This window comes from Cyprinus carpio, chromosome B21 (assembly GCF_018340385.1).
Source record: "Cyprinus carpio isolate SPL01 chromosome B21, ASM1834038v1, whole genome shotgun sequence".
NCBI lineage: Eukaryota > Metazoa > Chordata > Actinopteri > Cypriniformes > Cyprinidae > Cyprinus > Cyprinus carpio.
This window is the reverse complement of record NC_056617.1, coordinates 11186055-11213866: the sequence shown is the minus strand read 5'-3', so window position 1 is coordinate 11213866 and position 27812 is coordinate 11186055. Positions and strand designations below refer to the sequence as shown.

Sequence of the window (27812 nt, the reverse complement as noted above, 5' to 3'; positions counted from 1 at the left end):
TAAACACTTTTGTTTTTTTGTTTTAAAGCAATCCTTCACTTTAAAGGCCAACAAGTGGGCACATAGCGCTTTGAAGGCCAATGCATTTTCCAGCATGCGTTGGTTCTCTGGATAGTTTGCTTTTTTATCACAAACAATAACCATAACTAAGCATATAAATGATGACAATAATTACATGTAATAATAATAATCTATTTTATGTCTTTACGAAGGTGAAAAGCAGGAAATTGCTGAAATGCATAGTGTGGACAGCATTCTGTCTGGCTTGTTCTAAAGTTCAGGGGGCAGAAATAGAACAAGGCATAAGATATTTAGAGGCAAATCAGAGAGAACACTAGACACCATTCAACACCATGTCACCAAGGAATCCCCCTCAAGCCTATTCTTGTTTAAACTGGCCAATGCCCAAGAGCATGCACTCATTCATTAATATTCATTGAGTCCTGAGTGTAATAATAATGATGGGCAAATGTTACCATTTCTATCCCTCACTCATAGAACAATCAGTTATCAGAAATCCCTCTCTGCCTTGGTGTAATTCTCTATTTAATAAGGATTTGAAAGGAAACTGTGCAGGTTTCTTAAGGCTCAGCTAAATCATACAATACTGCTGATATTCGCTGCAGAAGAATATTTGCACATTGATCATTGGAAAGCTAGGAAAATGTTATTTTAATTGTATTATCACCTGAAACACTTTAGAATAAATACTATCAGCCCTTGTATTGTAACCTATTGGACAATACTAATATCTTAAATCAGAACACATAAAAAAGACATTGGAGGATGTTTCTTACAACAATGACAAATTTATTTAATCATTTATTTGAGCTGCTCCAGCAAGTGTATTTACAAACAATGGCATTTGAAGATATAAAAACGTGTCATATCATAATGCAAGTCAGCGCTGTACCGTCAGAAACGTCACAGCAAATGTCTAATATTTAGGCAACACAGCCAAGAAGCTAAGGGAAATGGTGGTTTAGATATCATGGTCTTCACAGCTGTATGAAGAAGCAGATTTGGAAAGAATTAAAAAATTATGTCTAACACTGAAGAAATATTCTCTGAGACAAAGACGATGAGAGACTACAGGAACACAACTGCCTTGTGGTGAAAAACCCAGGTTCAACAAGACCTCGTTTCTTAAAACCTCAAGTTTTGCATATGGACAAAAACAGATCCTGCAGTCATTTTACAAAAAAATAATGTTTCCTGAATTAAACCTACTAAAAATGGCCTTCTAGGTTTGTTCCCATGACAATAAATGGACGACAGCATTTCTTTTCATGGTGCAACAACAGAACATTGCAGACTTTAAAATGTTCCACAGGAGATTTAAAAAAAAATGTACATGGGTTTTTAAGCATTTAGCAATGACAATTCAGCAGTGTTTTTAAGAATTGACCAGCACAAATTCCTAATTGTCTTTACTGAACCATTAAATATTACTCAAAATAAAAAAAGGTACATTTAAAAAGTATTCTGTTTGCAAATGCATTTACTTCCAGAAAACATTAACAAATGTATTTGATATTATGACTTTCAAACTGGTTTATTTCTTAGCTCCTAATTTATCTCTTATTTCTTTTGTACCAGTGGTTCCAAATAACTATATAATATGATTTGCTAAACAACATACGGATACATAGCATCCATGTGCTCCTGTGTTATCATTTTAAAAGAACCATAGTAGCTAGCCAAACTTAACCACATAAAGTCAAAAGCTACCTTTATGTTGCTTACCAAGCTATCAATAAGTAGATGTGAATGAAAAACATGAAAACCATTCAAGGAAAACCAGGACCGGGGCAAATATTTACCCTGTTTTGTGTCTGTAAAGGCCATTACTATTGATCCCAGCAGGAGATCTCATCTTTCTCCATCTCTGGCCAAGTTCACCAGAGTAACGCTAGCCTGCGGCTAAACTGGACACCGCGCTCCTCCCGTGCTGCTGTCGATTTTTTAATTCCAGAAATAACCCACATGAGGCCTCGCAGTATGTGGTCTGCGTGCCAGGCACTTTGGACAACATCAAAGAGCCTATTAAATCACGTTAGGGTGTCAGCTGCCACCGGGGTGGAAGCAGCGCTCCGCTACTGTTTCAGTAGATCCCAGATGAGCGTTTAATGTGCATGGCTCCGTGTTAAAAAAGTAAATAAATACAAACAGCACGGTTGAAATGCACTTTGACAAAAGAAAATTCATGTGAGAATTCGTTTCAAGGAAAAAATTTCATTACTTTCACTTCACGCTTAGAAAAAAATAGTTTTTACATAATTAACAATTCAATTGGCAAGGTATGAGCTCATTTTGTTGACCGAATTAAAATGTTAATGCTGTTCATACTGATTACTCTTGGGTAAAAAGACATTTACAAAATGAGTGCAAAACAATTTCCTCCCTTCTATCCATGATAATGGACACCTTCAATGAGCGACGTGACCCCTGACAGACATGATATGGAAACGTACTACTGTTTTTTCCCCCTGATATCATTTCAATGATTGACTTGCTAAAATATTAACCCATTAACCCATATCATAAGTTATACGGTTGTTATTCGTCTAAATCAAAGGTAAGTTGACTGCAGCTAGGCATTTGTGTTCCTTTCTCCTGAATCCTGGCTGATGACTAGTACAACAAAGTGTCACTAAGACTGAACAATAAATAAGAAAAGCATGATTCACCAAACAAATTAGTATATTCACTCAAACGATTGATCGGTGAGGCTCTGTACTCCTAACAAAACATTGATTTTGGCAGCTACACTTGAGAATTTTACTTCAAGAACACCACATCTGCATTTCAGTCCCATGTACACCTGTACACAATGTACAAAACGAGTGCTTATCTTTTTCCTTTATCTACGAAAACGCTTCAAAATGGTCACCGTTCACCTGAGCACCTGAGTCCATGTGGACTACTCCGGTTGAGATATTAAAAAGCTCCCTGCTCTCCCTCTATACAAGGGATGCTATCAGGCAATTTGCCTTGATATCTAGTAGAGTCAGCAGTTGAGTCCATATAGTGACGACGTTTTCCCACAATGCACGTGGAGAGATCCCTCAGACAGTCCTCTTGCTCTGTTATAAGACTTCTCTTTTCTGGACGGCAACACTGAAAGCGGTCTTTGTCATTTGAAAAAGAGTAATTTTCTTGCTCTGCCCCCAATTACAAGTCCCTCTCCAACGTCACATAGGGGCACCGAAAGGACACAGACCTATTTTTGTGTGCGTGTCACAGTTTAGTGGGTTTTTTTGTGTTTTTCTTTTTTTTTTTCTTCATGGGTGGGGCTTTTGTTCATTGAAAACCTTCCAGTTGTATCGCCAAAGGAGCATTTTCCTGTGCGAGAAACTACTTTTTAGCGGAGAGAAAGATCTCAATGTTTCTTAAAAGTGCTCGATCACGAGTCCTCCTGTGTATTTCAGGGATGTGGGATGCTATAAGGAGGAGAGGGAAGCCAAAAGAACCAGCGCTGAGACCAACAAGGGCCCTAAAGTTTGAATGCTTCCGGCGCCGTTGACATCACCTCGGGATGGTTCGGCAGATTCGTGATTCGTTCCGTCTAAATGGAGGAAGAAACAGAAGATTAAAATAGGTCTGTAATACCTGAGTGTGCAAAAACATTTTGACCTCACTGAGAGTTTTGGATATGGAAATGTCTTTGGCATACAATACGAACCATTATTATTTTCTATAGAGTTGATGCTTCCATCATCGACTTTGACAACGCGATCATGACCTTTCTCGCAGTTGTCTGTGGGAGAAACATAAAGCAGGGTGTTGTCAGGGTCGTGACATCATTTTTAACTCATTGAACTATTCCAGCAGTGATAAACGATGCAATTGTGACCACGTTTTGTCAGAAGCCAGGCCAGAATCTCTCCTGAGGGGCTTGTAAAACTTACTTGAAGGTCTGACGAAAACTTTCAGCCTCAAGCAGCTCCGTCTCCCATTTTCACTGACTGTAGAGGCTGTGGAAACATTTTAGTTGGTCAATATTAGGCTCAGTCGATCCATGCTGTACACTGTTTAATAAATTAAAGTTATTTTTTAGCTTTAGATATTTAACGGCTCAACAATAATAATTTATATATATATATATATATATATATATATATATATATATTTTTTTTTTTTTTTTTTTTTTTTTTACTTGTCTGGTCAAGCCAGTAGTGCAGATTTTTACATGCACTGCCAACATTTTCATCTACATTTACATTTAGTCATTTAGCAAATGCTTTTATCCAAAGTGACTTACAAATGAGGTACAACAACAAGTAATTTATCATAAGAGACAACTATATTCACAGTGCACAATGCTTCAAGAGTAGCCCACAAGATGGATCTGTATTTATTATATGAACTGCCTTTGTTTGGAGTTTGATTTTGATTTGGGTTATATTATATATATTTATACACTATTTAAAAAAGGAAAATGTACTGGTATTTTTCTGCCAGGACATTATCCATTAATTTTACAGATATTTCCATTAACCCTAAACACAATGCAATGAAGTGCAAAATTAGCAATACAGTACATTGCGGCATATACAAATCCATAAAAATAGGGTACAATGTACTGTATATATATTTCCTTCACACTTTTATATTAAATGTTAATATTATATTAATAAAATAAAAAATATTCGGTAACACTTTACAATAAGGTTTATTAGTTGACATTAGTTATCTACGTTAGTTACTATTAATAACTAATAACTAATAATGAACAATAATTCTACCTCATGTATTAATCTTAGCATTTATTAATGCATTATTAAAATTACAAGTTGTGTTTGTTAACATTAGTGAATGCACTGTGAACTAACATGAACAAGCAATGAACGACTGTATTTTCATTAACTAACATTCACAAAGATTAATAAATTATTTAATAAATGTATTGTTCATTGTTCGTTCATGTCAGTTAATACATTAACTAATGTTAACAAGTGACACGTTACTGTAAAGTGGTACCAATTATTCTATTATTATTATTGTTATAAAAATATTATAATTTTTAGTTAACGCCAAGTTTAAATACGATTAAATACAAATTGTGACATTACTCCAGGTAAGCTATGAATGCATGCGCCACTTTTCTTTGAAAATGACTACATACAGTGCAAAACAATTTTTATTTGATTGATGCATCCAAAACAAATGATTGAATCAAGATAAAACCTCAATGTTAGCCAGCAGCAGTTAGATAATGACCATCGTTTTTTGACAAGCTTTCCAAAATGGTAACAACGCAACGGCACCATGGGCTCAAGGCTAAAAGAATCATATATTTCAGGTTTAGTCTATCAGTACATCTTCAGATGCTACCTATCTTTTTCCGTTTGTGGCTTTCTACATGCAAAACCCTAATTTAAATGCTTCCAATGGAATGCACAATCAGCATTCATTTTGCTTCTTACTGATAGACGTGGGCGGTGCTACTTTGGCTATGCTGTTTTCCTTGTCATCTCAACCATGAGCCATGTTTCTCAATTTGTCCTCTCCATAACATAAAGGAAAGCTCATTAGCACTTAAAGAAGAACAGGTAGACAGCCTCTCTCTCCACTGTCCGCTCTTTATGCAGTACGTAATGCAATCTGGCATAGACAGGGAGCGATGCAAATGAGGACCGGTGGGGTGAGGGGGAAAGAAAGGCTTGGTATTTTACCCACAGATCACACTGGACGTAAAGGTGACAAAGTAATAAGCAATGCAACGCACTTCAATAAATCTCCTCCTTCCAATGTAATGAGCATGGACTGCACAAAATGCAATTTCCTTATAGCCAACGCAATATGTTCTTGATAATTCAATTGGTGAGGCTCGCTTTCACTGATGTGGACATGTATTTCACTGTGAAAGAAATAGGGGTTGGATGTCTTGTTTTTCTGGTTGGATGCTTGAAATTTGGATTATTTGACAATAAACTTCAGGATAAATAAGCTAAGACTAATGTTCACAGCACACACGCTCCATTAGTGGCAGGATGATGAATTAGTCTCTCTTTAAATTTGTTTACTGGCAGGAAATATTTATTGAACGCCCTTATCTTGACCACAGACATCACTAACAGCAGTTTTTTTATTTTTACTGGAAAGCAAATTTGTGCTAAACCTTTCCAAGCTCTATTCCTAACCTCTGTTGGTTGTGACCTTTCCACAAGCCTCTTAGATGTTGATTGGTCACTACATACATCAACACCTGCTACTTAAAGCTGTACTGGCGGCTAGTAACATCAACAGCTGCAAATGACAGATCACAGGCCGATAGAAACACCTGCCACTAAAAGCTCTGTAATCAGCTGTGATGATACAAATGACTTCTGTTCAGTTCAAAGACCATTTCACCAGTGACTGTGAACTACTGAACCTTACACTGACTCTTCCAGTCAAACCTCATGAGTTCACGGTTCTGGTTTTGTTGAGAGAATATATGGGTCAGTGAACATAAGTGGCTATGATAAAAAAAAAGGGTTTTGAAATGCATATGGCAAGTTCTCAGAAGTTTATGTTGGTATCAAATGATATCATTTTCAATAATAAAAAAAAAAATCATTGTAATGACACCATAAATGTCACAGGTAGCAAGTAGTAACATTTCCTTACATCATATTTTAATTAATATTTCCTTTTTTAAAAACATATTTGTTTAATAAAATGTTTATTTAAAAAAAGACAAATATATATATATATATATATATATATATATATAGATATATATATATATATATATATATAACAAAACAGAAAAAAAACATTAATAAATATATTATTCACATGCGTTTATGTTAATGTAAAGAAATATGTTTTTAGATGTATTTAAAATGTATGTAGAAATTAATGTAAAAGTTATATATGATTCATAACTATATAAATGTCATAGATTGTTATTTCTCAGACAATATTAAGTTTTCTGGAGTCATGACATTTTACAATTTAAACTAACTTTGTCTTGTTATAAAAAGGTCAAAATATCTGATATTTTAAGAGATTCATTGACCTTTACAGTCATTATATTTAAGTCATGCATTTTGAAGTACTTTTTAAAATAAATTAAAAGATTTAAAAAAGTGTCTTGTCATTGACCCATATATCTTTTTAACACTTTAAACCACCATGAAAGTGTCAAGATGAAGCTATAACAGGATCAGTTGCCTGTAGAGGAAAGAAAAAGAAACAAGAGAAAGACATGTCGGAAGAAAAGAATTATAACTCTTTTCCCCATTAGCTGGCTGGCTCATCTCTGAGCTTGCAGACATTCCCATAATGCACCATGGCTCTTCTAGCCTTGACCCCCATGATTCCCTGCAGTGTGGGGTCTCCAGCTGCACTTAATCTGCTTTCTCTCTTCTCATCCCCACACCCTCGTGACTGCAGGGAGAGCTTGGGTTAAATCAATGTGCTTATATGCTGTCTACACTGACATACTGGGGGCTTGTGAACCCTTATTCATGTCCCCACAAGCATATTTCCTTTGATTTGGGTGAAATTGCTTTTGTCTCATTCCTCAAGTCTGGTCTAGTTTGGAGCGGGATCCCAGTGTTGATTGGAAACACCACTTCACAAATCTGTTGTACATCATTTGCTACTACCACAATAAATAACTGCCGAGCGTGAGTGTGCAAACGGATCGTCGTCTAATGTAACATCAGTATTGTCAGAGTCCAAAATTAACTTTTTGCCCAGAGACATTAATAGGATGCCATCCCGCAGTGGGCATTTGGATATGTGGGGTGGGAGAGGGGACTGCGGATGAAAGATGTGCAGGAGTGAACATTGCTGTTCTACACAAGGATTCATGACTGATGAAAACCACAGCGAACCCAAAGAAAAACATTCAAAACTCTGCATTTCAGTGGCAACATTGTACACTAAAGAAATCTCTATTAGTCAAAACCATTACGCATATTATTAATGCCTGTTTTTATTACACATGTAAATTCATATAAAGTATGTCTTATCCCAAATATGTATTCTAAAGCTGTGGTAACACTCAATTCACCTGCAAATGTAAAGCTTTATAAACTACTATTAAATAACACTAATAAAACAGAGGAAAACTGAAAATAAATAAAATAAACATAAAATATAAAATAAATATCAGCTTTTTTGTAACAGCATCATGTACAAGATCAGTCTTCACAGTTTAAACTGTTACCTGTCATATAAATATGAAGACGACCCATCGTGATTTAGCTGCTCCAATTTTTATTTTCTTGACATTTAAAGGGACAGTTCACCTAAAAATTATTATTCTGTCACCATTTACTCTACCTTAGCCTTGTTGTTAAATAAAATTATGCTTTCTTTTGAGAAAAAACATTCATCATATCTTATATAAACATAAACTTAAAGGTCTTCACAGATACCCTTCAAAATAAAAGTTCAGTTTAACTTGAAGAAACTGTGACAGAAATATATAATGATAGTCCTGCTACTACTAATAAAAGTATTATTAAAACTTTATTTTTAAGGAATATTTACCAGGAAAAGGTATTTACCAGAAATTATTTACCAGAAAAATGTAAATACACAACACAGCATTACTGTCAATAAAATAATAAAGAAATATTTTTTATAAAATCAATTAATTAGATGAAACAAACTGAATTTGGAAAAAATTAAATGGATTTCACAAATTCATCTTTTATGTTTCATAGAAGAAAGAAACTCATGTTTGGTGAGTAAATATTGAGTGAACTTTAATTCTGGTGTGGACTCTCACTTTAAGTAAGAAATATTTCACATATGTGTTGCCACATGAATTTCTGCAGAAGAAAAGGTCAGTTACGTAAGGTAAAAATCAAAACAAAAGCTTTCTTTATTAAACGGCTTGCTCAATGTCAGGCTGTTACTCTTACAGTTTGACTTCAACCAAGTATTAAGTTACAGTTCCTTATAAAGTTACCCGTCACTCATTATTTACTCATCAAAGCCATTTTTACTTGCAATTTGCACTTGACGTGTGTTAATTCTGGACCTTGATTACTGTAAATGTGACTGCATGAATGCTCATTGCCAGCAAGAAAAACACATCTCTAATTTCAAGGCTCTCGCCGAATTTCTTTAAACATAAACTGTGACAATAATCAACAGTCCCAGTCGCATTAGCATGATTTCATGGGTCGCTTATATGACAAACTCTCATTCTGTCAGTCATCAGAATTCCCTCGCTGTCAGCATGCGGCATGTAACTGACCTCTCATTGGCAGACATTAAGACTAGACTACTACACCAACCCTGCTTATTCAAAGACATTCTACACTGTCACGGCCCGGGCTGCTCATCCACATCTCCTTTCCCACACAGCCGACATCAGATCCACCCGAGTTGCAGACGGCCAGGGGCAATAAACCTCCCAGAGACACCACCATTCCAGCTATGAGTTGAGAGATCAGATGCGATGTAACCGAGAAGTCTGATAAATGAGGGAAAGATGGATTGATGCTCCGTCTTTGAGATAAGATGTGTACCCGTCCCTTTTCTCGCGCATTCTTGAGTGCTTTGAGAGCGCTTTGTAATGCGGGGAATAATTTTGGCTCAGGTAGCGACTACGCCACTTATAAGCAAACCGCAAAGTACAGGATTCTTATCAAAGCTACAAATCAGGTCTTGCTTTAAGCACAAAGTGGGAATGTTTCTGGTTTACCTTACAGCATTATGAAGATGGAGGGACTAGACTACAAATAGCAGTCGTGGGCTTTTGAAGCGGGCTCATATCAGACTGCCCGCACTGCCGTTGGCCCCGCTCGCGCAGGAGGGAGAGGCCGACTAAAAACCTTCCCTTGAAATTGGATTTCTATCCTCTGAGATTAAGATCAGACTCCCACATCGGCCATATTGGAAAAACATGCTGCCTTGAGCTGTTCAGGATTGTGAGTTCAACTGCAGTCATCAGAGCATGTTCACATTTGACCTGCGGGGCCGGGCCCTCTGATCCCCCCTGATCGCTTCCTGAGCGGGCCGGGCAAGCTGACTGACAGCACAGAGACCACGCTTGTCACCCCTCTGCTCTCCTGGAGCGACCCCTCACTCAGAATGATTAGCCACCACACCGGCTAACAAAGACATTCTGTCCAACCAAATCATGACAGGCAGACATCAAACTAATGAAGAGAATGATTCAGGAAAACTTGCTTCAAATAATAAATAGGCAAAAAATTAAGAATTTTTTTTGCCTCTGGCTATGTGATGTATTTTAATTAATTAAATATAAAACAGCAACTACTGTTTTTACAGACAAAACTAATTCTGTAAAATTATTTTCTACACAGTATATCAAGTTATAAAAAATGTAAAATATAAAAAATGAAATATATTACTAAATATATAAAAGAAACCTTTTACAGAAACAAATAGACAGCAAATTTTATTTATAAAATAATTTTATATAGTAATAGAAAAAATTATAAAATGTAAAAAATAAGTAAAAAATTAAGTAATAATCATATTACATAGTCAACATATTTTATTTGTAAATGATTTTATATTTTATACACTACATCAAATTACAAATAATTATACAAATAATTGTTAATAATGTAAAAATGTAACAGTAAACACCATAAGTTTATTAAAAAATTATAATAATTTCTTTTTAATCCCAATTACATTTTTTTATATAATTATATATTATAAGATGTTAAAAATATGTGATAAATAAATACTAAAACATATAGATGAATTAATTTTATATATATTGTATTATTTTGATTTATAAATATTTATTTATTTTTTATTATTTTATTATATTCTTAATTTATTCAAATTGCTTGGTATTAAAATATATTTAAATATTTTCTGATTTCGATGACAATTTCTTTCCCTCAAAATTATTACATATTAAAAACAGAAATACTCCAGCATATAAATTAATTTGCCATTTATATTGTATTTTAATTAATTAATGAATTAATTAATTTTATTAATTTATTCGAATAGCTTGGTATTACAATATATTGAAATGTCTTCTGTTTTCTATTTCAAATTGTAGTGATATGATCAAGATTACTGAAAGCAGCTGCCTACCTGATAACATTGTGCGATCACTCTAAACTACTATTCTTCAACTTGATCAGACTGACACGCTGTTTATTTTGTTCCCTTTCCTCGTAATTCTGCACAAATGGAGAAACTTCCTCCTCTCTGGAGAGAGCCTGTAACAACTGAATCATGACAAAGTCACACAGGAGTGAGACATGTGTGCTATGAATCCTTGTTTTCCAACTCGCATTAACTGTAAAACACTTAATAGTATCTGACAGCTCCATCACTTCAGTCGAGATGTTTCCGATCCTATTATTCATACTCACAGGCCTCCAGGAAAAAAAGTCCATTTTACTATGTTGCAACGTCTCTGATAGACACCCACATTCATGCAAAACATGCATATCTCCTGCTGGGATCTAACCCTTAAATGCTATGTACCATGCATTCCTATCTGCCTTTTTTCTCACTCTCCATGTACTTATCTCCTGTTTCTACCACTTCCCCTCCTCATTCTCCAGTTCCTTCCTTTCACATCTCATAAAAACATGTCCATCGTTTTATGCGCCCATGAGATCTGTCAGATCATCAGGTCGGATTCCGCCAAATCAAACGCTCCACATCTCCTGCGTGTGCCTGCATAAATGAACCCATCGCGGCCCTGAGCAGTCCGAGCAGTCGGACCACTCCTGTGCCTTATTTTGTCTTCCCACTCCCGCCCTGTAGGGATCTGACTCCAGTTGTAAAAACATGGGTTTAGATGCTTGTTTTTAAGAGCCCTCTCACGGGCAAACGAAAGCTGAGACTAGGAGTTCGTAACAAAGACTCTTTAGAGGAAGACCAATATGTTTTTCCCTGAGCTTCATGTTTTCCTTGTAGCCTGTTTGCCAAGACTCCTGAAAAACAAAGTCATACTTGGCAATGACTTCCTTTCCTTAATGCTTGTAATCAGATACTTGTCTTAAAAGTATACCATTAAGACTTGAGTTGCGTTATCCTCCGTGAGGACGCTAATACAACATCCTTTTCCAGGCAATGGAACTTTTTCCATGTATAAACCGAAAGCCAATCTAACAAATCTATTTAACATGCGCAGTGTCTGGTTTTGGATACAGAAACCATAAAACATCATTGAGATACAAATTACTTCTGCACACACAAAAAAAAAAAAAAAGAGGAAAAAAATCAACACGATACTCACAGATATAGTAATATTCTCTGCCTGGCCGAAATTCGAATCCCAGTGAGAACGGTGTGAAAAGCTGAAACTTCTCGGAGAACTTCAGCGGCCCGTTGGGCGAGTTAGGCCGGTTGCACTCCCAGCGTTTGAAACCTTTCGCCGTGTGGTCGCAAGAGCTGTAGCCGTCATAGTTGACCATGTAGAGGACGTAGCGCTCCGCTCTCTCCTCAGGGACCGTGTCCATGTAGTGGGGACAGTATACGTCCAAATAATCGTTAATGCATACATCAATGTGGTAGTCTCCTCGGTAGAACCTGTTGCAAAAAAGAAAGGCCGCAGTGAGTATATATGATATGAAATATTAGCCATTCAGTGACTCTCATTTGTATGTTTTACGAGCCATCGAACCCCTACTTCAGAAAGGCCACTTCTGGGGGAAGCCACTTATTTGAGAGCAATTACCGCAAATGTGAAAGCATGTAAATCATCCAATCTGAGTCTGCTAGAGCTCGCTGAGGATCACAAGGAAAATTCATAATCCTGTCGTTGACGTGGATGCTTTAAATACGCCTGAAAGAATGAGTTTTCCATGGGCGAGAGATGACAGCTTGAAATATGGCACTCTGAGGAATGCTTCAGCAGAAAAAATGTGCATCTCTCGTGCCAAAACGGCCAACTATTCCTTGTTTGTTGTAAATCGAGATGACCTCCAGAGGGTCTAACCAAATATGAATGTCAATGGAATGTGCACGACTTCATTTCGACAAGGAAGGGATTTAAAAAACATAGGCTCCCATAGGCGCCATAGTGACGATGGATATGCTCAGGTCAGCTATGTTTTGAGTCGCAGCAAAAAATATTATATTTAAACCAAAACTGAGCGAACATGACTCGGCGTATACATCAAGGATGCTCAGGATCCGGTGGGAATTTTTAGGGTGTAAGCTAGTGGACACTCAGTAGGAACCCTGGGGAGAGCCAGATGAGCTTCCAGGCTAATGTGAGGTTAGCACTGTGATCCTGCTGTGGACAGAAGCACAGCTGGGTGCACGCTGACACAAAGATTTCCACTCATTACAGACAATAAAAGACTATTGAGAGCAGATGGAGCTAGAGACCTATCAGATTATCATTATGTGGATTTCAAACGCACTGCTGGAATACTTAGTTTCCCTGTAGGTTTGGCGGGCTTGGCTCTGGTTTGAGTGCGGGTGTATGTGTGTGGATGGGTGTGTGGAGGTGTATAGATGCTGCTCAAAATCTGCAAACACTTTAGGGCTATTTTGAACAACTATTGTTTACAACTCTTGGGAGCGACATCATTTGAATGGAAAGCAAAATCTCAGCTGTCGAAAACATACTTCCTGAGCGATCGCACAGTCCAAATGTTTCCAGCTCAAAATCTGGCATTTGAAAGTGTGTAACGTGCAAACATGTCTTTTTACTTTGTCATTGGGTACTGGCAAAAACAAAGCTATTTCCTGATTAAATTTATTGGCTTCCTGTCATCTTTTAAAGTGGAATGATTCAATCTAGTGCTGACAAAATCAACAGGGTTACACCGTTTCCTAAAACTGGTGTCCAGAGCATAGGATCATGGAAACATTAGAAAACAAGAAACACACATTTATTAATAAGGTTAATAAACTAGCATTTATTAATATAGGTTAATTTTAATTTTACATATACTAGCAAATATTCATAATTTCAGGGTATGCATGACCATTTGAGATTTATGAGATTTATTGTTTTTGACAAAAGCCCCTTACAAAAATAACTGTTTTCTATTTTACAATATTATAAAATGTCATTTATTCCTGTGATGGCAAATTTGAATTTTCAGTGGCCAGTCCTCTTGTCTTTAATGTCACATGATCCTTCAATAATATGCATGTTTGGTGCCTAAGACATTACTTATTTTTACTAGTGTTGAAAACAGTTGTGCTGTTTAATATTTTTGTTGAAACAATGATACATTTTTGAAGGATTCTTTGATGAATAGAAACTAGAAATTTCAAAAGAACAGTTTTTTTGAAATACTTATCTTTTGTAACATTACAAATGTAATTTATGATCAATTAAATACATCCTAGCTGCAATATTCCAGACCTTTGGACTGCAGTGTAATATTATATTATTTAAAGTATTATGAACAAACATGATTTGACAATGAACAACATAAACAGCATATTTATAATTCAACATTATCTGCTGTCACATTGTTCTTTTTTGTTAGTTCATCATACCTACAGTAATGCATTAACTATTGTTAACAAATTGGCCCTTACTGTATAGTGTTACCCTTTTTTCATTTATTATCTTAAACTAATCTCTAAAGTAGTCACAGAATAGTCATGGCTCTATCAAAATAAAGGTCAAAGGTTCATTTCATGTGAATGCGTGAACTGATAAAAAAAAGTAAATCTTCAATGCAATGCAAGTTACTTTGGATAAAAGCACCTGCCAGACACATAAATACACGGTGAAATGTGGTTTGAGTCAAGGCAAATGCCCTTTCACCTGTCTATCATGTGAAATATCTTTGCTAGAGGATACTAAATACCTATTTCCCCTGGGTCACAAAGTTAGAGGACCAGACAACGACATATTAGCTCTCTGGACAACAACACCTAAAGGCAACAGAGTGCTTTTCTATGTCCCTGTCAGAAAGATCAATAAGGGAGGATTGAGACACATCGTGTCACTTTATAATATTCTTACGTGGCCTCTAAATCAAATGCCACCTCAGCAATTCATTTTCAATGTGTATCAGATGAGCTCCAGTGGGTTATAAAGAGATTTGAACCCATTAAACCGAATAACAGACAAACAGCTCATCAATGTTGGGCTTTCTTTCATCCACTTGAAGAGCGATGGGCCAGCTGGTCAATAAACCACACAATGCTGTGCCAATTCATCATTTGGATTAAAAAAGAAGCTCATTAGCTATTTCTATCAAGGCTACTAACACAAACATGGCACATGGCTGCATCAGAACAAGTCCTACAACAAAAACCTCCCATAACGATAATCCTCCTATTCAGTCGATTCTCTCCATCGCTCTTTCTCTACGTGTTCAAATAGAGGGTTATGGGTGATGACCGGGGCAGACCAGAGTCTAAAGAAAGGCAGGACACCGGGAGGCAATGGGCTCATGGAGTTCATGATTAAAGTTGGTTCATCCCAAGGTCAGACTCCTCAGACTTAACAATGGAATGAAAAATGAAGGAGGCTCTTCACTCAAGAATTTCCAACAGAAGCCAATTAAATCAAAAGAACTCGGAGGAGCTGGCATTGATTTTCCAAAGAATGGAAGAAATGGGCAAAAATATCAAGCTGACATAGATAATCCTCTGGACAAAACAGCATTATTGTTATTAATGGGAGAACTCACCAAAATGACAATTCAACTGCTCCTAAATTTCAAACCTCTTCTATGGAAGAGTTGTTGTCGATTTTGTTTTGGACCCTATCGACTTTCATTGTATGGACAAAAACATTCTTCAAAATATCTTCTTTTGTGCTTAGAAAAAAGAAAGTCATACAGGTTTGGAACGACATGAGGGTGAGTAATTTGGGTGTGAACTATCCCTTTAAGCGCACCTCCTTACAACGTCCCATAGAGGGCACTCTTGAGGCAATGACTGACGTGACTCCCTTGGGTGTAGGTCAGCTAAGCTTCGAGCCCTCCAGGCCTTTCACAGTGGCACAGATGGAGGATCTCCTCCTCAGGTTACAGCTCTCGGGCCAGCCGTGGAGCAGTTTTCCTGTCATTCAGTGGGGAGGCAACGGTACATCTCCCAACGCCTCAGATATCACTCATTCACCCCTTCCAAAAGAATGTCTGCCCAGAAGCATTAACATCACAGACAAACAATGGCCTGCCAGGACTTCAAGCTGTGCTGGCTTGGCAAATGCCTCAAAAGACAGATGAATTTGAAGGAGGGGAGAAAAAATGCGTATAAGAGCCGGGTTTCCCATGGAAAACACTCCGTGTGAGATTCTCTTGAAGAGACAAGATATATGGCTCGCTACATTAAAAACATATTGGTGTTTGTGGGAGGCATGTCTATATTTCATAAACACTGGCAAAGGACATTTAACAATAGTTTAGAGAAAAAAGGCTAGGTATTTGTGCACAGATGTGTGGATAGCAAGCGAACATAAGTGAGTGAGAACGGGACTGTCGGTCTTGGATGAGATAGCTACTTGTCTAACATGTATGATATGTGAAAAGTATTCGCTATATCACAGGTTAATCGTCCCACTCTCATGTCATTCTGATTAGTGGAGTGCCATATGGTATATGTCACTCATCAAACAATGAATATCCTATGGTTAATCCTATGGGCTGATAAACACACACAAACAAATGTTTAGAAACAGTTTCTCTCAATTCAGATTGGTTCAGATTTTGATTAATTTAGATCGAGTTCTGATTTCTTTTGTAATATCAGTTTGGTTACATGAAAAAAACTTTTTTGGGGAATCAGGCTATACTGGTTAAAAAAAGTGTAAATGCTACAATTCTGTGATCATTTACTCACCCTCATGTCATTCGAAACCTTCTACAGAACAGAAAAGAGTTATCTGTTCTATCTGTTCTACAGAAAAAAGCCATACAGGTTTGGAAAGACACAAGGGTGAGTAAATGATCACATAATTTTCGGTTTCAGGTGAACTGTGCCTTTAAAGGTGTATTTTTTCAAAAACGCTTTAGTAAACTGAGTCGGTGCCGAGTACTAAAACAAACTTGTAGCCAAATAGCAGTAAGGGGCGTGTCTACTCATGATGGGGACGAGAGAGCGCTCAGTGCACAGGATGGACATTAGCCGTGCGACGACAGAAAGATAGAGATGGCGAATAAAAAACAAAAGAGGAAAACGTCTGCGGAACAAAAGAAGGCTTACGATAAAGCAAGAAGTAGGACCCGTGTAAATATCGGATCAGCTTTCCAGCGCTGGAGAAAACTCAAGGAGCGGGAAGACCTGCGATCGGACGCTGTTAAAACACACAGTACTACCACAACACATTCGACCTGTATCACCATATAACACACATTGCTTTCACTTATTGATGACATCATACCTTCGGGCCAGCTGGCACAGCAGATATCGCAATAATCCTTGCGTGGTTTGTGTACGTATGTGTGGGGCGGAGCTATCAAAAAAATTTGGGGGGTAGGGGTTGTGTTTGTTTTGGTGATTTGAAATATCAAAATTGGATACCAGGAATCACTTACCCCACCTTTAAGAATCAGTATTGAAACTGATAAAATCAATATTTTTACCCATCCCTAGAAAAGTCTGTATTAATGGCGAAAGGTTGCAAATGGGACACCCTGCAGCCTTCTGAACTTCACAGACGAGTGCAAGCAGACGTACTTCTAAATAACATACTTGTTTAGACTGAAAACCTCATTATCCTGAGTGGATCCTTTTTACTGCTGCAACTGAACATTGAGTAGATGCTTTACAGATCTCAAATAACTAGATTGACATGAGTGCTTGGCACCAAATATACTCTAGTGGCTTTAATGCAACAGTGAGACCACGTGAGGTCAGGACTAGAGTCAGAGGTCATGGTTCACCCATTATTAATGAAGGCAGGCCTCCATATTCAAAAGAGAAGGAATAGAATGACGGCACTGACCCTGGGGTCGTTCATCTAGTGAGTTTATAACATGAAATTTATACACCGAACAGACAAATGCGAAGAAGAACAAATTATTTGTTGAGGAAAAACAAACAAGCAACAGCTCAGCAGCACAAGAGACTGAGAGGAAAGGGTAAGAGTCAGACTACGGACATATAAGCAAACATGAACCTGCCTCCCACAGCAGGCTGGAGATCTGACCTCTCCCAGAGGGGCCATTGCGCACCCGGGTCATTTTACAGTGCCTTGGGCAAAGCTGCTCTGCACCCGATCAAGACAATATTGAATCAATTAAAAGTAGAGGAGCAGCAGTTAGCAAGCCACAAAGTCTGGCTTCAATCAGCAGCTCTTGCTAATTGTCCACAATGCTCTCCCACTGATTTACGGGTGACTTAAAATAGTCCAGAGCACAACACATTTTGTTTATATCCTATTAAAGTCCTGTGTGGGAGTATTACTAAGGGTGTTTTTCCAGAAAGTTAGACTTTCATGTATCATCACGGTGGCATAGCGCTGTGAGACCATACGGGATGAGAGAAAATAGTGGGTGAAGAAGGTATAGCGACTGTCTGGCTTCCCTGGAAAGATGACTAGTAGGCTACAAATAAGGAAGCATTGTATAATTAGGCTAAGTTTCTGATTCAGCCGACACCAATTTATAAAACAAAAGTAAACAATAAAATATAAAAATGAAGAAATTATTATTATCCTGCGATTGCAAAGCTGAATTTTCAGCAGCTGTTATGCCAGTCTTTAGTGTCACATGATCCTTCAGAAATCATTCTAATATGTTAATTTGGTGAGCAAGAAACATTTCCTATTATAATTGTTGAAAACTGTTGTGCTGTGCAATATTTTCATAGCAAATATTTTTGTGATCCATTTTTTTTATGAATCTTTGATGAATTGAAAGTTTGAAAGAACAGCGTTATTTGAAATAAAAACCCTTTTTGTACCATTATAAATGTCTTTACTGTGACTTTAATGTATCCTTGCTGAATAAACATACCAATTTCTTAAAAAAAATAATTTAAAAAAATCCAGACTTTTTAACAGTAGTCTATATACATATTACACCTACAAAACACCCTAATGAAAATATAGATTAAAATTTTATATGATAAAATATTAACTATAAAATATAACTATATTTTAAATTACAAAAACATTCTCGTTTAAAATGTAACAAATTTTGGTCACACTTTATTTTAAGGTCCAATTCTCCCTAGAGACTAACTATTAACTATGACTTTTGCCTTTTCGCTGCTTATTAATAGACAGTAAGGTAGTTGTTAAGTTTAAGTATTGGGTAGGAATAGAAGAGCTAAAATATGGTGAGGCAGAATAAGACATTAATATGTGTTTTTTAAATATACTAATAAACAGCCAATATGCTAGTAATATGCACACTAATAAACAACTACTTAATAGTGAGAATTGGTCCTTAAAATAAAGTGTTTACCAATGTTTATATAGAATATGTCAATATAACTTTTTTCTATAAAATGTATATTATTATTTTTATATTTTTTAAACTGGTTGACCAAGGAAGCTGGGTAAGCAGCCTGGTGGAGACAGAAGCACATCAGCATCACATGATGAGGACCACCAGCATCTAAAACACAACATACACTGACCAACTATGCTGTTTTTATATTAGGTTTGGAGGGAGAGAGCGTGAGGGTGGCCTAGAGGCTGGCATGGAAGCGTTTTTACCTTCAACAAACGCAGCAGCGCCAGAAAAAACAGCACATGTAACATAATGTAACATCTAAACATAGAGTCCCCTCAGAGTGCCAAGCATGCCGTGCACAGGCCCCCCACACCTGGTGCTCTCAATCTTCCCCATCCAGCCCAGTTCGTCAGAACCCTCAGCGGCCCTGTCAGAGCCTCCTCCATCAGCCAACACACCCTGCAGGGCCGAGAGCCAACAAACAGCCACACACACATACACAGAGAGGAGACAGAAAACTTGGGAGTATAACTGCCATGCAGCCATGATATTTCAGCAGAATGTTTTAAAATCTTTACACATGACTACAAAAGAGAATGTAAATTTGAAATACATTTAAAAGTAACATTTCCTGCTTCTAAAATCTATCTGCATAGTCCAGGACATCTCTAAACAAACAATACCATGGTATTACTGATATCATCAGTGTAATAAATTTTTTAAAATAATAATAATAATAATACTGCCACAGAAATGGCATTGCATGTACCATATGTCACACCAATGGTATTGACTAGAAATGGTCTCATTGCTTTGGACGAGAAACACCTCCAGACCTCATTTGAATTCGCCTCATATGGACCGGGAAGGATTAGCTCACTGATGCACCACATATTGTGTTGTACGGACAGCATCGGCAAATAGCATTCTGGGAAGGAACCCTTCTGGAAAGTTCATTTTCCCTCCGCTGAGGCAGTCTGGGTATGGGCAGCCCCAGTCCATATAATCAGCAGGATTTATAATCTGATGACAGGTGATTCAAGTAAAAAAAGAACACCTTTCCATAAATCAGTGTGGGGTGTTCCTGCCTCAGTCTCAACAGAAGATGAAGAGACGGAACCGTCACACAGAAGTTTCTTATCTCCACGATTGAGCTAATAAACAGTGAGTTGAGTATATATTGCTCTGTGGCAAGATGTTCCCTGTGTGACTGATCTTATGTTTTTAGTGGAGGGAGCGCTTTCCTTTCATTCCTGATGCTTCCTCTGCTATCTGCATTCAAGAGCCAAGGGCTCCAAGTTCAACAAGTCCTCATGAGGGATATATTTATTATGCGCTGTGGTTGTGTGATTGACATCATAACATAACATCCTGGATTATGAAGTGGAATATGATGGAATATGGAATGCTGCGGTACTCTTTGAAGTTATGAATTAGAGGCTGCCATGCAATGGTAGCCAATCCGTGGCAGAGATATATTTTTGTTGAACAAATTCAAGTGATATTTGGCAAAGGTGACATTGTCCTGCTAAATTCTCTGAATGTATGTAGAGGTTCATTGGCCTTCTGAATGTTAATTTTGAGGTCAAGTTGAACATAACTCAGGGCAGATGTCAAATTTAATGGAAATGGAGCTATGAAAAATGTAAATCTAGCCCGTTTGATAGATTGTACATTGGTGTTAATATAATATAATATAATATAATATAATATAATATAATATAATATAATATAATATAATATAATATAATATAATATAATATAATATAATATAATATTATATTTTGTGTTTTTGTTGATATGTTGGCTAAGGGGATAAATAAAAAGTATTACTACTAGTACTATAATATAAAAACACAATAATATAAAATGTAAAATTAAATATCTATAAATAAATTAATATAGTATTAAATCAATAATATAACATTAAAAATTCAATATAATATAATATAATATAATACATCAAATATAATTAAATTGTAAATAAAATGAAAATAAAATACTAAAATTGACTTTTTTCAAGGGAATTTAAAAATTAAAAGATTAATAAAATAAAAATAAATAAAAACATACATAAGAGTATATATATGTGTGTGTGTGTGTGTGTGTGTGTGTGTGTGTGTGTGTGTGTGTGTGTGTGTGTGTGTGTGTGTGTGTGTGTGTGTGTGTGTGTGTGTGTGTGTGTGTGTGTGTGTGTGTGTGTGTGTGTGAACCTTTTTGGGATAAAAATAAGTATGTAAAAGTATGTAAATTAGGACAAGTGACTTTAACTCACAGCTTCGTTTGCATTCCCATCAAATTAAATATGGCGTCAACCCCGACTAATGTCCTCTGTCAATATCATAATCCATATTTGTGTCTTCAGTGGTCTGTCTGGGCCTGCTAAAGTGATTAGCATCCCAGAACAGTGCCGGATTTAATCTGTGGTCTCATGTACGTGTCCATGGTATGTGGTAGTTACCTTGCTATTGTTAGACAGCTAAGGCCTCCACTGTTGTCACTTTAACAGATTGATGGAGTGGCCTTGGCCCTCACAGAGCATAAGGGGGCCACAGAGAGAGGCCAGGAGAGGAGGTGGCAAAGCAGTGTATTAATACACAACCTCTGTGAATGACAGGCATGTTCATCCCCACATGGAAACAGACAGATGACTGTATTACAGCTTTTGCCTGTACGCAAGGCCCCCTTAACCATACATAATAAAGACATATTGTGCTACAATGAATAAAACAGGTTTTACAATTGCTCTATTATTAACAATTGGCGAGCAAGATCATATGCAATGGGGGAGCTGTTTATAATGTGTTTCTAAGAAAAGCATGGGCATCAGATTTTGTGTTGGTTCAATGTCAGCACAAGCTATTTAGTGATGTATGGAGAGATAGCAACTTGGCCTCGCTCTGCAAACCGCAGCATCCAGACCACTGTTTGGAGCATGAAAACAGTGCGAACAGGCATCAGTCAACAGACATTACTGAGTTTTTTTAGTGAGCACTTAACACGCATACAGATGTTCTCAACAGGCTGTTCGCCGAGCGTCTATCAACACAGGAACTCAACACGCAGATCCTTGTTTAGTTGTAGAATGACTCGGAGTGCAATTTCGCTGGCGTGATATGTTGGTTTTTAGGTTTTAAGCTAGCACACTAAAGCCTTTGAACAACATTTGATGAATACGCATGGTCCTTAAGGTGTTATAATGGAAAAATTCTTGTTTGTTCCGCAGGCGTTAGCTTTCTACTAAATCATGGGTGAATTTTTCTTTCAACAGGTATAGAGAGCAGACCGTTGGGCAATTTCTGCAGACCTTGAGTTAACAAGACAAAGGCTCTCCCAGTTTATTTACCCTTCAGAGAAATTACTTTCCGCCCCAGAAGGAGAAGCGATCACTCACAGTCAGCATATTGAAGGGAGGGTGAAGTTTACAGATGGGTGGTAAGTGGGATTTACCTGTATGTGTGTATGTGTGTTTGACTTGGCGCATGGTACGCACAAAGGCAGGTATGGGTTGCATTCTGAGCAAGTGTGAAAGGTACAGGGCTTATTTGAGAAACAGGTCTTGGGAAGCCGCCCTGCGCAGTATTGATGGACTCAGTGAAAGATCTTAAGCAGTGCTGTCAAAGGCAGACCAATGATGTGGCTTTTTTCCTGCAGCAGGTAAAACAGAGCTAATCCTCTTTTCTCTCCAAACTAATTGAAAGCAGGTCAGCATTAACAAGAGATTTGACACTATACTACACCTTCAGATGGAGGACAGACGCCAGGATTTATAAAAAGAAAAAGGAGAGGTCAAAGAGGGACATAAAGCATGGGAAAATAAGTCCTCAACACAATCAGTGACTTTTGTGTCCCTCATCTATCTATCTTCGTGTATATATATATATATATATATATATATATATATATATATACTGTATATATATATGCATGTATATATATGTATAGTGAACAACTGACAATTGACAAGTGGATATTTATAGAAATACCTATGAATAAAATTATAACTCTTATAACTATAACTCATAAAAATTATGACTCAAATTTCTCTAGATATAATGTGGAACACTGGAAAACATTTCTAAAATCTGCAGTAAGAACCTAAGATCTAGCAATCCAAACATTCATTGAGCTTTCTCACCCACACGGGGGAAAGCACACAAAGACACACGCATTCGCACACTCGTGCTGGTCCTCCTGCATTGAGCGCAGAATCCCAGCATTCCTATGTGCCTGCTGGCTCTTGTCCCTCTACACTTGTCACACTGAAATTCACCCACTCGAATGTTTTAAAGTCTTCTGAAGAGACTCTTGCAGGACTGTTAGCATGGGGGAAGTGTCAGGTGACAAAGCTGGGCTTAAAGACTCACAGGGGGCCTCCTGGCCCTCTCCACTTCACTCAGTCCTCCACACAATGGCTAATTGGAGAGATCTACGGGGTTCAAAGATCCAGGGTTTAATCAGTATTTAGCACCATCTGGCTACGCAAACTCTTCCTCCATCCTCCACATCCCTGAATTTTAGACTTCCTGCTCAGGTTTTGGACCTTCATGCCTTTCAAAATAAAGCTTGGCAACAAGAAGACGACGCAGCTGTAAAACCTGAATGTTTTATTTATTCCTAAAGTGCATTTGGTGGGAAACTTAGTCTTAAGTCTCAAGTTTTTTAAATGCCAAACAGATGTAAGGCACATTAAGGGACGTAAAAAGTTCTACTCTTATTTTTATTTTCAAGCTACATAAATTCCCATGCCAAAGGATCCAGTTACATATGCCAGTGACCAGACCCCATACAGAGTCCGTACTGCCAAGTCTCTCACTCACTTTCTCTTCATGTCTTCTGAAGATGCTGTCAGTGCCTAATGAGCATCGGTGTGCTGTGTGGAGGCTTATATGTGGGTTCCCAGGTCTTTCTTATTTGCAGTCACTCCTGCTGAGCCATTTAACACCATTTCGACCAAACATGTCAACCAGCAGACAAACACACCTCTTACTGAGGACAAACGCCACATGTTTAGCTATTTTCCTCAAATCTGAATGTAAACAGATGGAATGAAAAGAGGTTTAGTGAATTCCAGTTCTGTGAACGGCTTGGAAATGCCAACATATGTTCAAAATGACAGCAGCCTGAAAGAAACACCCTAGCATGCATAGAAAGAGCTTATACTCTTTTTAGTCACTCTTACACTTTTTCTGAGTCTATACTTATCGCTCAACAGTTAGAGATAAATGGCTCTTTCTTTGTGCAGATTTAAAGGCTTAAAGGACTGTTTACACTGTAAAGTCAACCAAAAACAACGTACCAGCAGGTAAAAACGGGTGAGAACACCACATGTGAGGCTCCAAACTGAACTAAAATAGGAGAGAATGCCGTAGACTCCTAGCTTTAAAGGAAATCCCGGTGCATGTTGTTAGACATTGTTTAGAGTAAACATAATCATCTCCATTTCACAGCACTATCATCTTCCTCATCTAAGAGGATTTGAAATACGAGACCGGGAAGTCGGCTAAGGCACCTCTATGCTGCCAATGTTTTTCACTGCCTCACAAATGAGTGTCAGGCAGCTTTCCAAACACAAACACATTCCCCAGCACGTCCCTGCCTCCATTCACGCCTAATAAGCCGTGTTCCACACATACGCTCTTAAGTTAACAGGAATCGATGCCATGGAAAAGTCTTAACCGAGCCTGAGTTGTCAGACCAGGCCAGAGGGATGAGCTCAACTAGTGTGAGCCGAGAGTTTATAGAGCTAGAAAGCGATCATTTTATCAATGGCCAACGCAGTGCCTCATGGGACCAGACTCCAGATGGAGAAGAGGAAGCCTCTTTTTGCTCACGGGTGTGGCAGAACAATACAGCACTGTTCCAGGTGTGAAGGTTTCCTAAACCAACTGATCTGATGCCACATTGCTGCCGGCAAAAAATGAGGAAGTGAAGTGTGCCAGTGACGCTGGTGCTGTAAGTTTGAGGATGATATGTCAGTGTAATTCAGCGTGCAAGTTTGTGACATGCATGGCTCAGAATTTCCCGTAATTTAAACTCTAGGAGTGACCTCGAATGAACGTTATATGATGAATGAAGGTATGCGAGGGTGCGAGAGGTCAAAAGAATGAAAAAGCACAATAGCATTCATTTATCTGCATGAATCATGCACAGGCAGTTTCACTGTGCCATACTGTGAAAATCAGATGCTACAGAGACCTGAAAGCTTAGTTTGCAGTTTTGCGCAAAATGAAAATTACTTACTTATGTCATTCCAAACCTGTGTGGTTTTTTTATTGCAATACCACAGGAGATGTTTAGCATAATGTCCTGTGATGTACCATGATTGATTGTTCGAACCAACCCAAGCACAAAAACTATATTGGAGTGAAACATTTTGACGTAGTGACGTAAAGTCAGCATGTAATTTACTTTTGCCGTTTTTTGCCTTTATTGTTATATGAAAGTGTAGATGAGACAGGAAGAAAAGTGGGGGCGGGATTGGGAAAGGTCATTGAGCTGGGATTTGAACTCGGGACATCCATAGCGCAACAGCACATCATGTCAACAAGCTACCCACAAGGCTATCGGCAGACCTCATTGCAATTTTTATTCAAAATGTCAAACCTCAAATTTCTGATGAAATTACAGACTTCTCTCTGTTGACATATACCTGACCCATCACCTTATAATTAACTGCAAACTTGCATTAAAACCTCATCCAATAAACAACTGATGAATTGAACCTACTTTTTTTTTTTCGATAAAACAGCTACACACACTGCGTCATTGTCTTGTATGATGACTTGTATCTTATATGACTAGTGGCAACCAATGTCAAGGTGAAATACTGCCACCTACTGTGCTGGAGTCTAAACCAAACTCTGTTTCATTATACAGAAAAGAGTTTGGACATTTTGCATAACATCTCATTTCTCAAAACTCCATTTGAAACAACGTGAAAACTGGATTTTTTTTTTTTTTAAATAAACTATTCCATGCAAAAACTGCAGCTAGGGCCCCAAACACCAACTCCTTCTGGAGAGGACTTCAAGTCATCCATGACAGGTGAACACAAACAGACATTGTCAGTGACACATGAAAAGGAGATACACATATCTGCATTTTGGCTAGCACACCCTCATTAGCAGACCTGCAAATGTGTTGCAGCCTCCGCAACATTGAGGACTGACCCCTATGTTTATCTTTGGAATGTGGGAATTTAATCTGTGGCCCAGGAGACGACCCTCTGTGTTGACAGTTTGTCTCTTCAGATGGACACCTTGGGCTGGTGGGAATGCAGAAGGCACCGATGAGCCCTGATTATGGTTCGGCTCAAAGTCTCATCTCTCCACACCTCCAACCCTGACCTAAGCGGATAAGAACTTTTCGTGGCCCCTCCACAGGCCAGAAGGAGGGCAGCTGGCCCAACAGTTGCTCTAATGCTGGTCCTTAGGGATCCATCTTTAAATTCTGCAGCTCAATTTAAGTAAAAGTTACCTGATATTAAAATCTGAGAAAAAAAAAAAGATCTATTAAAGTGAGCACAGAGGGTAAAATAGCAGTGCAGATGAATTCACAAACCACAATATAGCAAATAAGCTCCAATTTCTACAAGACACAAACCCAAATAAAACAACGATATGCTTTCAAAGGGAGAGGACTGAATTTTTATAAGGAATTCCGCAGAGCTATAAAAATATATTGAATGAATCAATTTCACATGAAACAAACAAGCACAAACAGAAAACAACTTCAGACAGCGGCGTTAAATGGGCGCCTTTAATAAAAGACACGCCAGACCTTTGGTTTCTGACAGATGGAGCATCAATCCCAAAGGATGGTATATGCGCTTCTTTCTTCAACCTCTATAATCCTGAAACAAAACAGCTGACTACTGACACAAGGCATAGACCCTCTTTCAGGGCTATCTGTTATCTCCTGAGAAGTGAGGACTGATGGACAGAGACTGTACGCCATGTACTCATGATTCTTATTCACACAGTCTCTCTCAGTCTGTCTAAAAATCATGTCCAGAGGGGAGCTCAGTGGACCTATTTGATGAATGAGTCCTGAAAGACTTGTTTTTTTTCTCCCACACACTCCCACATTTACCCTCCCACTGTTCCTCTCTCTCTTCCTTTCTCACCAGTAACGCGCTAATGGCCGCACCGCTTGCCGGCGCACGGTGGCTACCCATCAATAACTCCCACATCACACAGGTTCAGAGAGGGGAGCCAGATGAGCCTCCGGCAGGTGCACATCTGCTTTCTGAGTCTCTGTGTCCCGGTTGGCGTTCCGGAGAGCTTGGCATGGCTAATGCATGTTGTTGGGCTTGGGCTTGTTAGCGTGCGGCCATGGGCTGCTTATTTATTACAGGGCTTGCACGTGTTTTTACTGAACGGAGTTAACACACCGCAGATGTCGTCTAACAGCAAAAATGTTTGCGTGCTGTTTTGCTAAACAGGGAAAGTTCTACCTGCAAGGGACAAGATGGGTTAATCTAAAAAAATTGAGATTCTAAACTAATCTTGTTTTAAAAATGTTTAG

The 27812-nt window shown here is 38.0% G+C and overlaps 1 protein-coding gene across 1 annotated transcript in view; it reads right to left on the bottom strand.

Moving 5' to 3' along the window:
• Window positions 1-789: 789 nt before the first annotated feature.
• Window positions 790-27812, bottom strand: part of efna5a (ephrin-A5a) — a 47972-nt gene continuing 20949 nt past the window's right edge. Inside the window, exons 2-5 of the mRNA XM_042747540.1 lie at window positions 12197-12489; window positions 3912-3977; window positions 3686-3760; window positions 790-3568 (exon numbers count right to left, since the gene is read on the bottom strand). Coding sequence (XP_042603474.1) covers window positions 3444-3568; window positions 3686-3760; window positions 3912-3977; window positions 12197-12489 — 559 coding nt within the window. The 3' untranslated portion in view covers window positions 790-3443. The remainder of the gene's footprint in view (window positions 3569-3685; window positions 3761-3911; window positions 3978-12196; window positions 12490-27812) is intronic.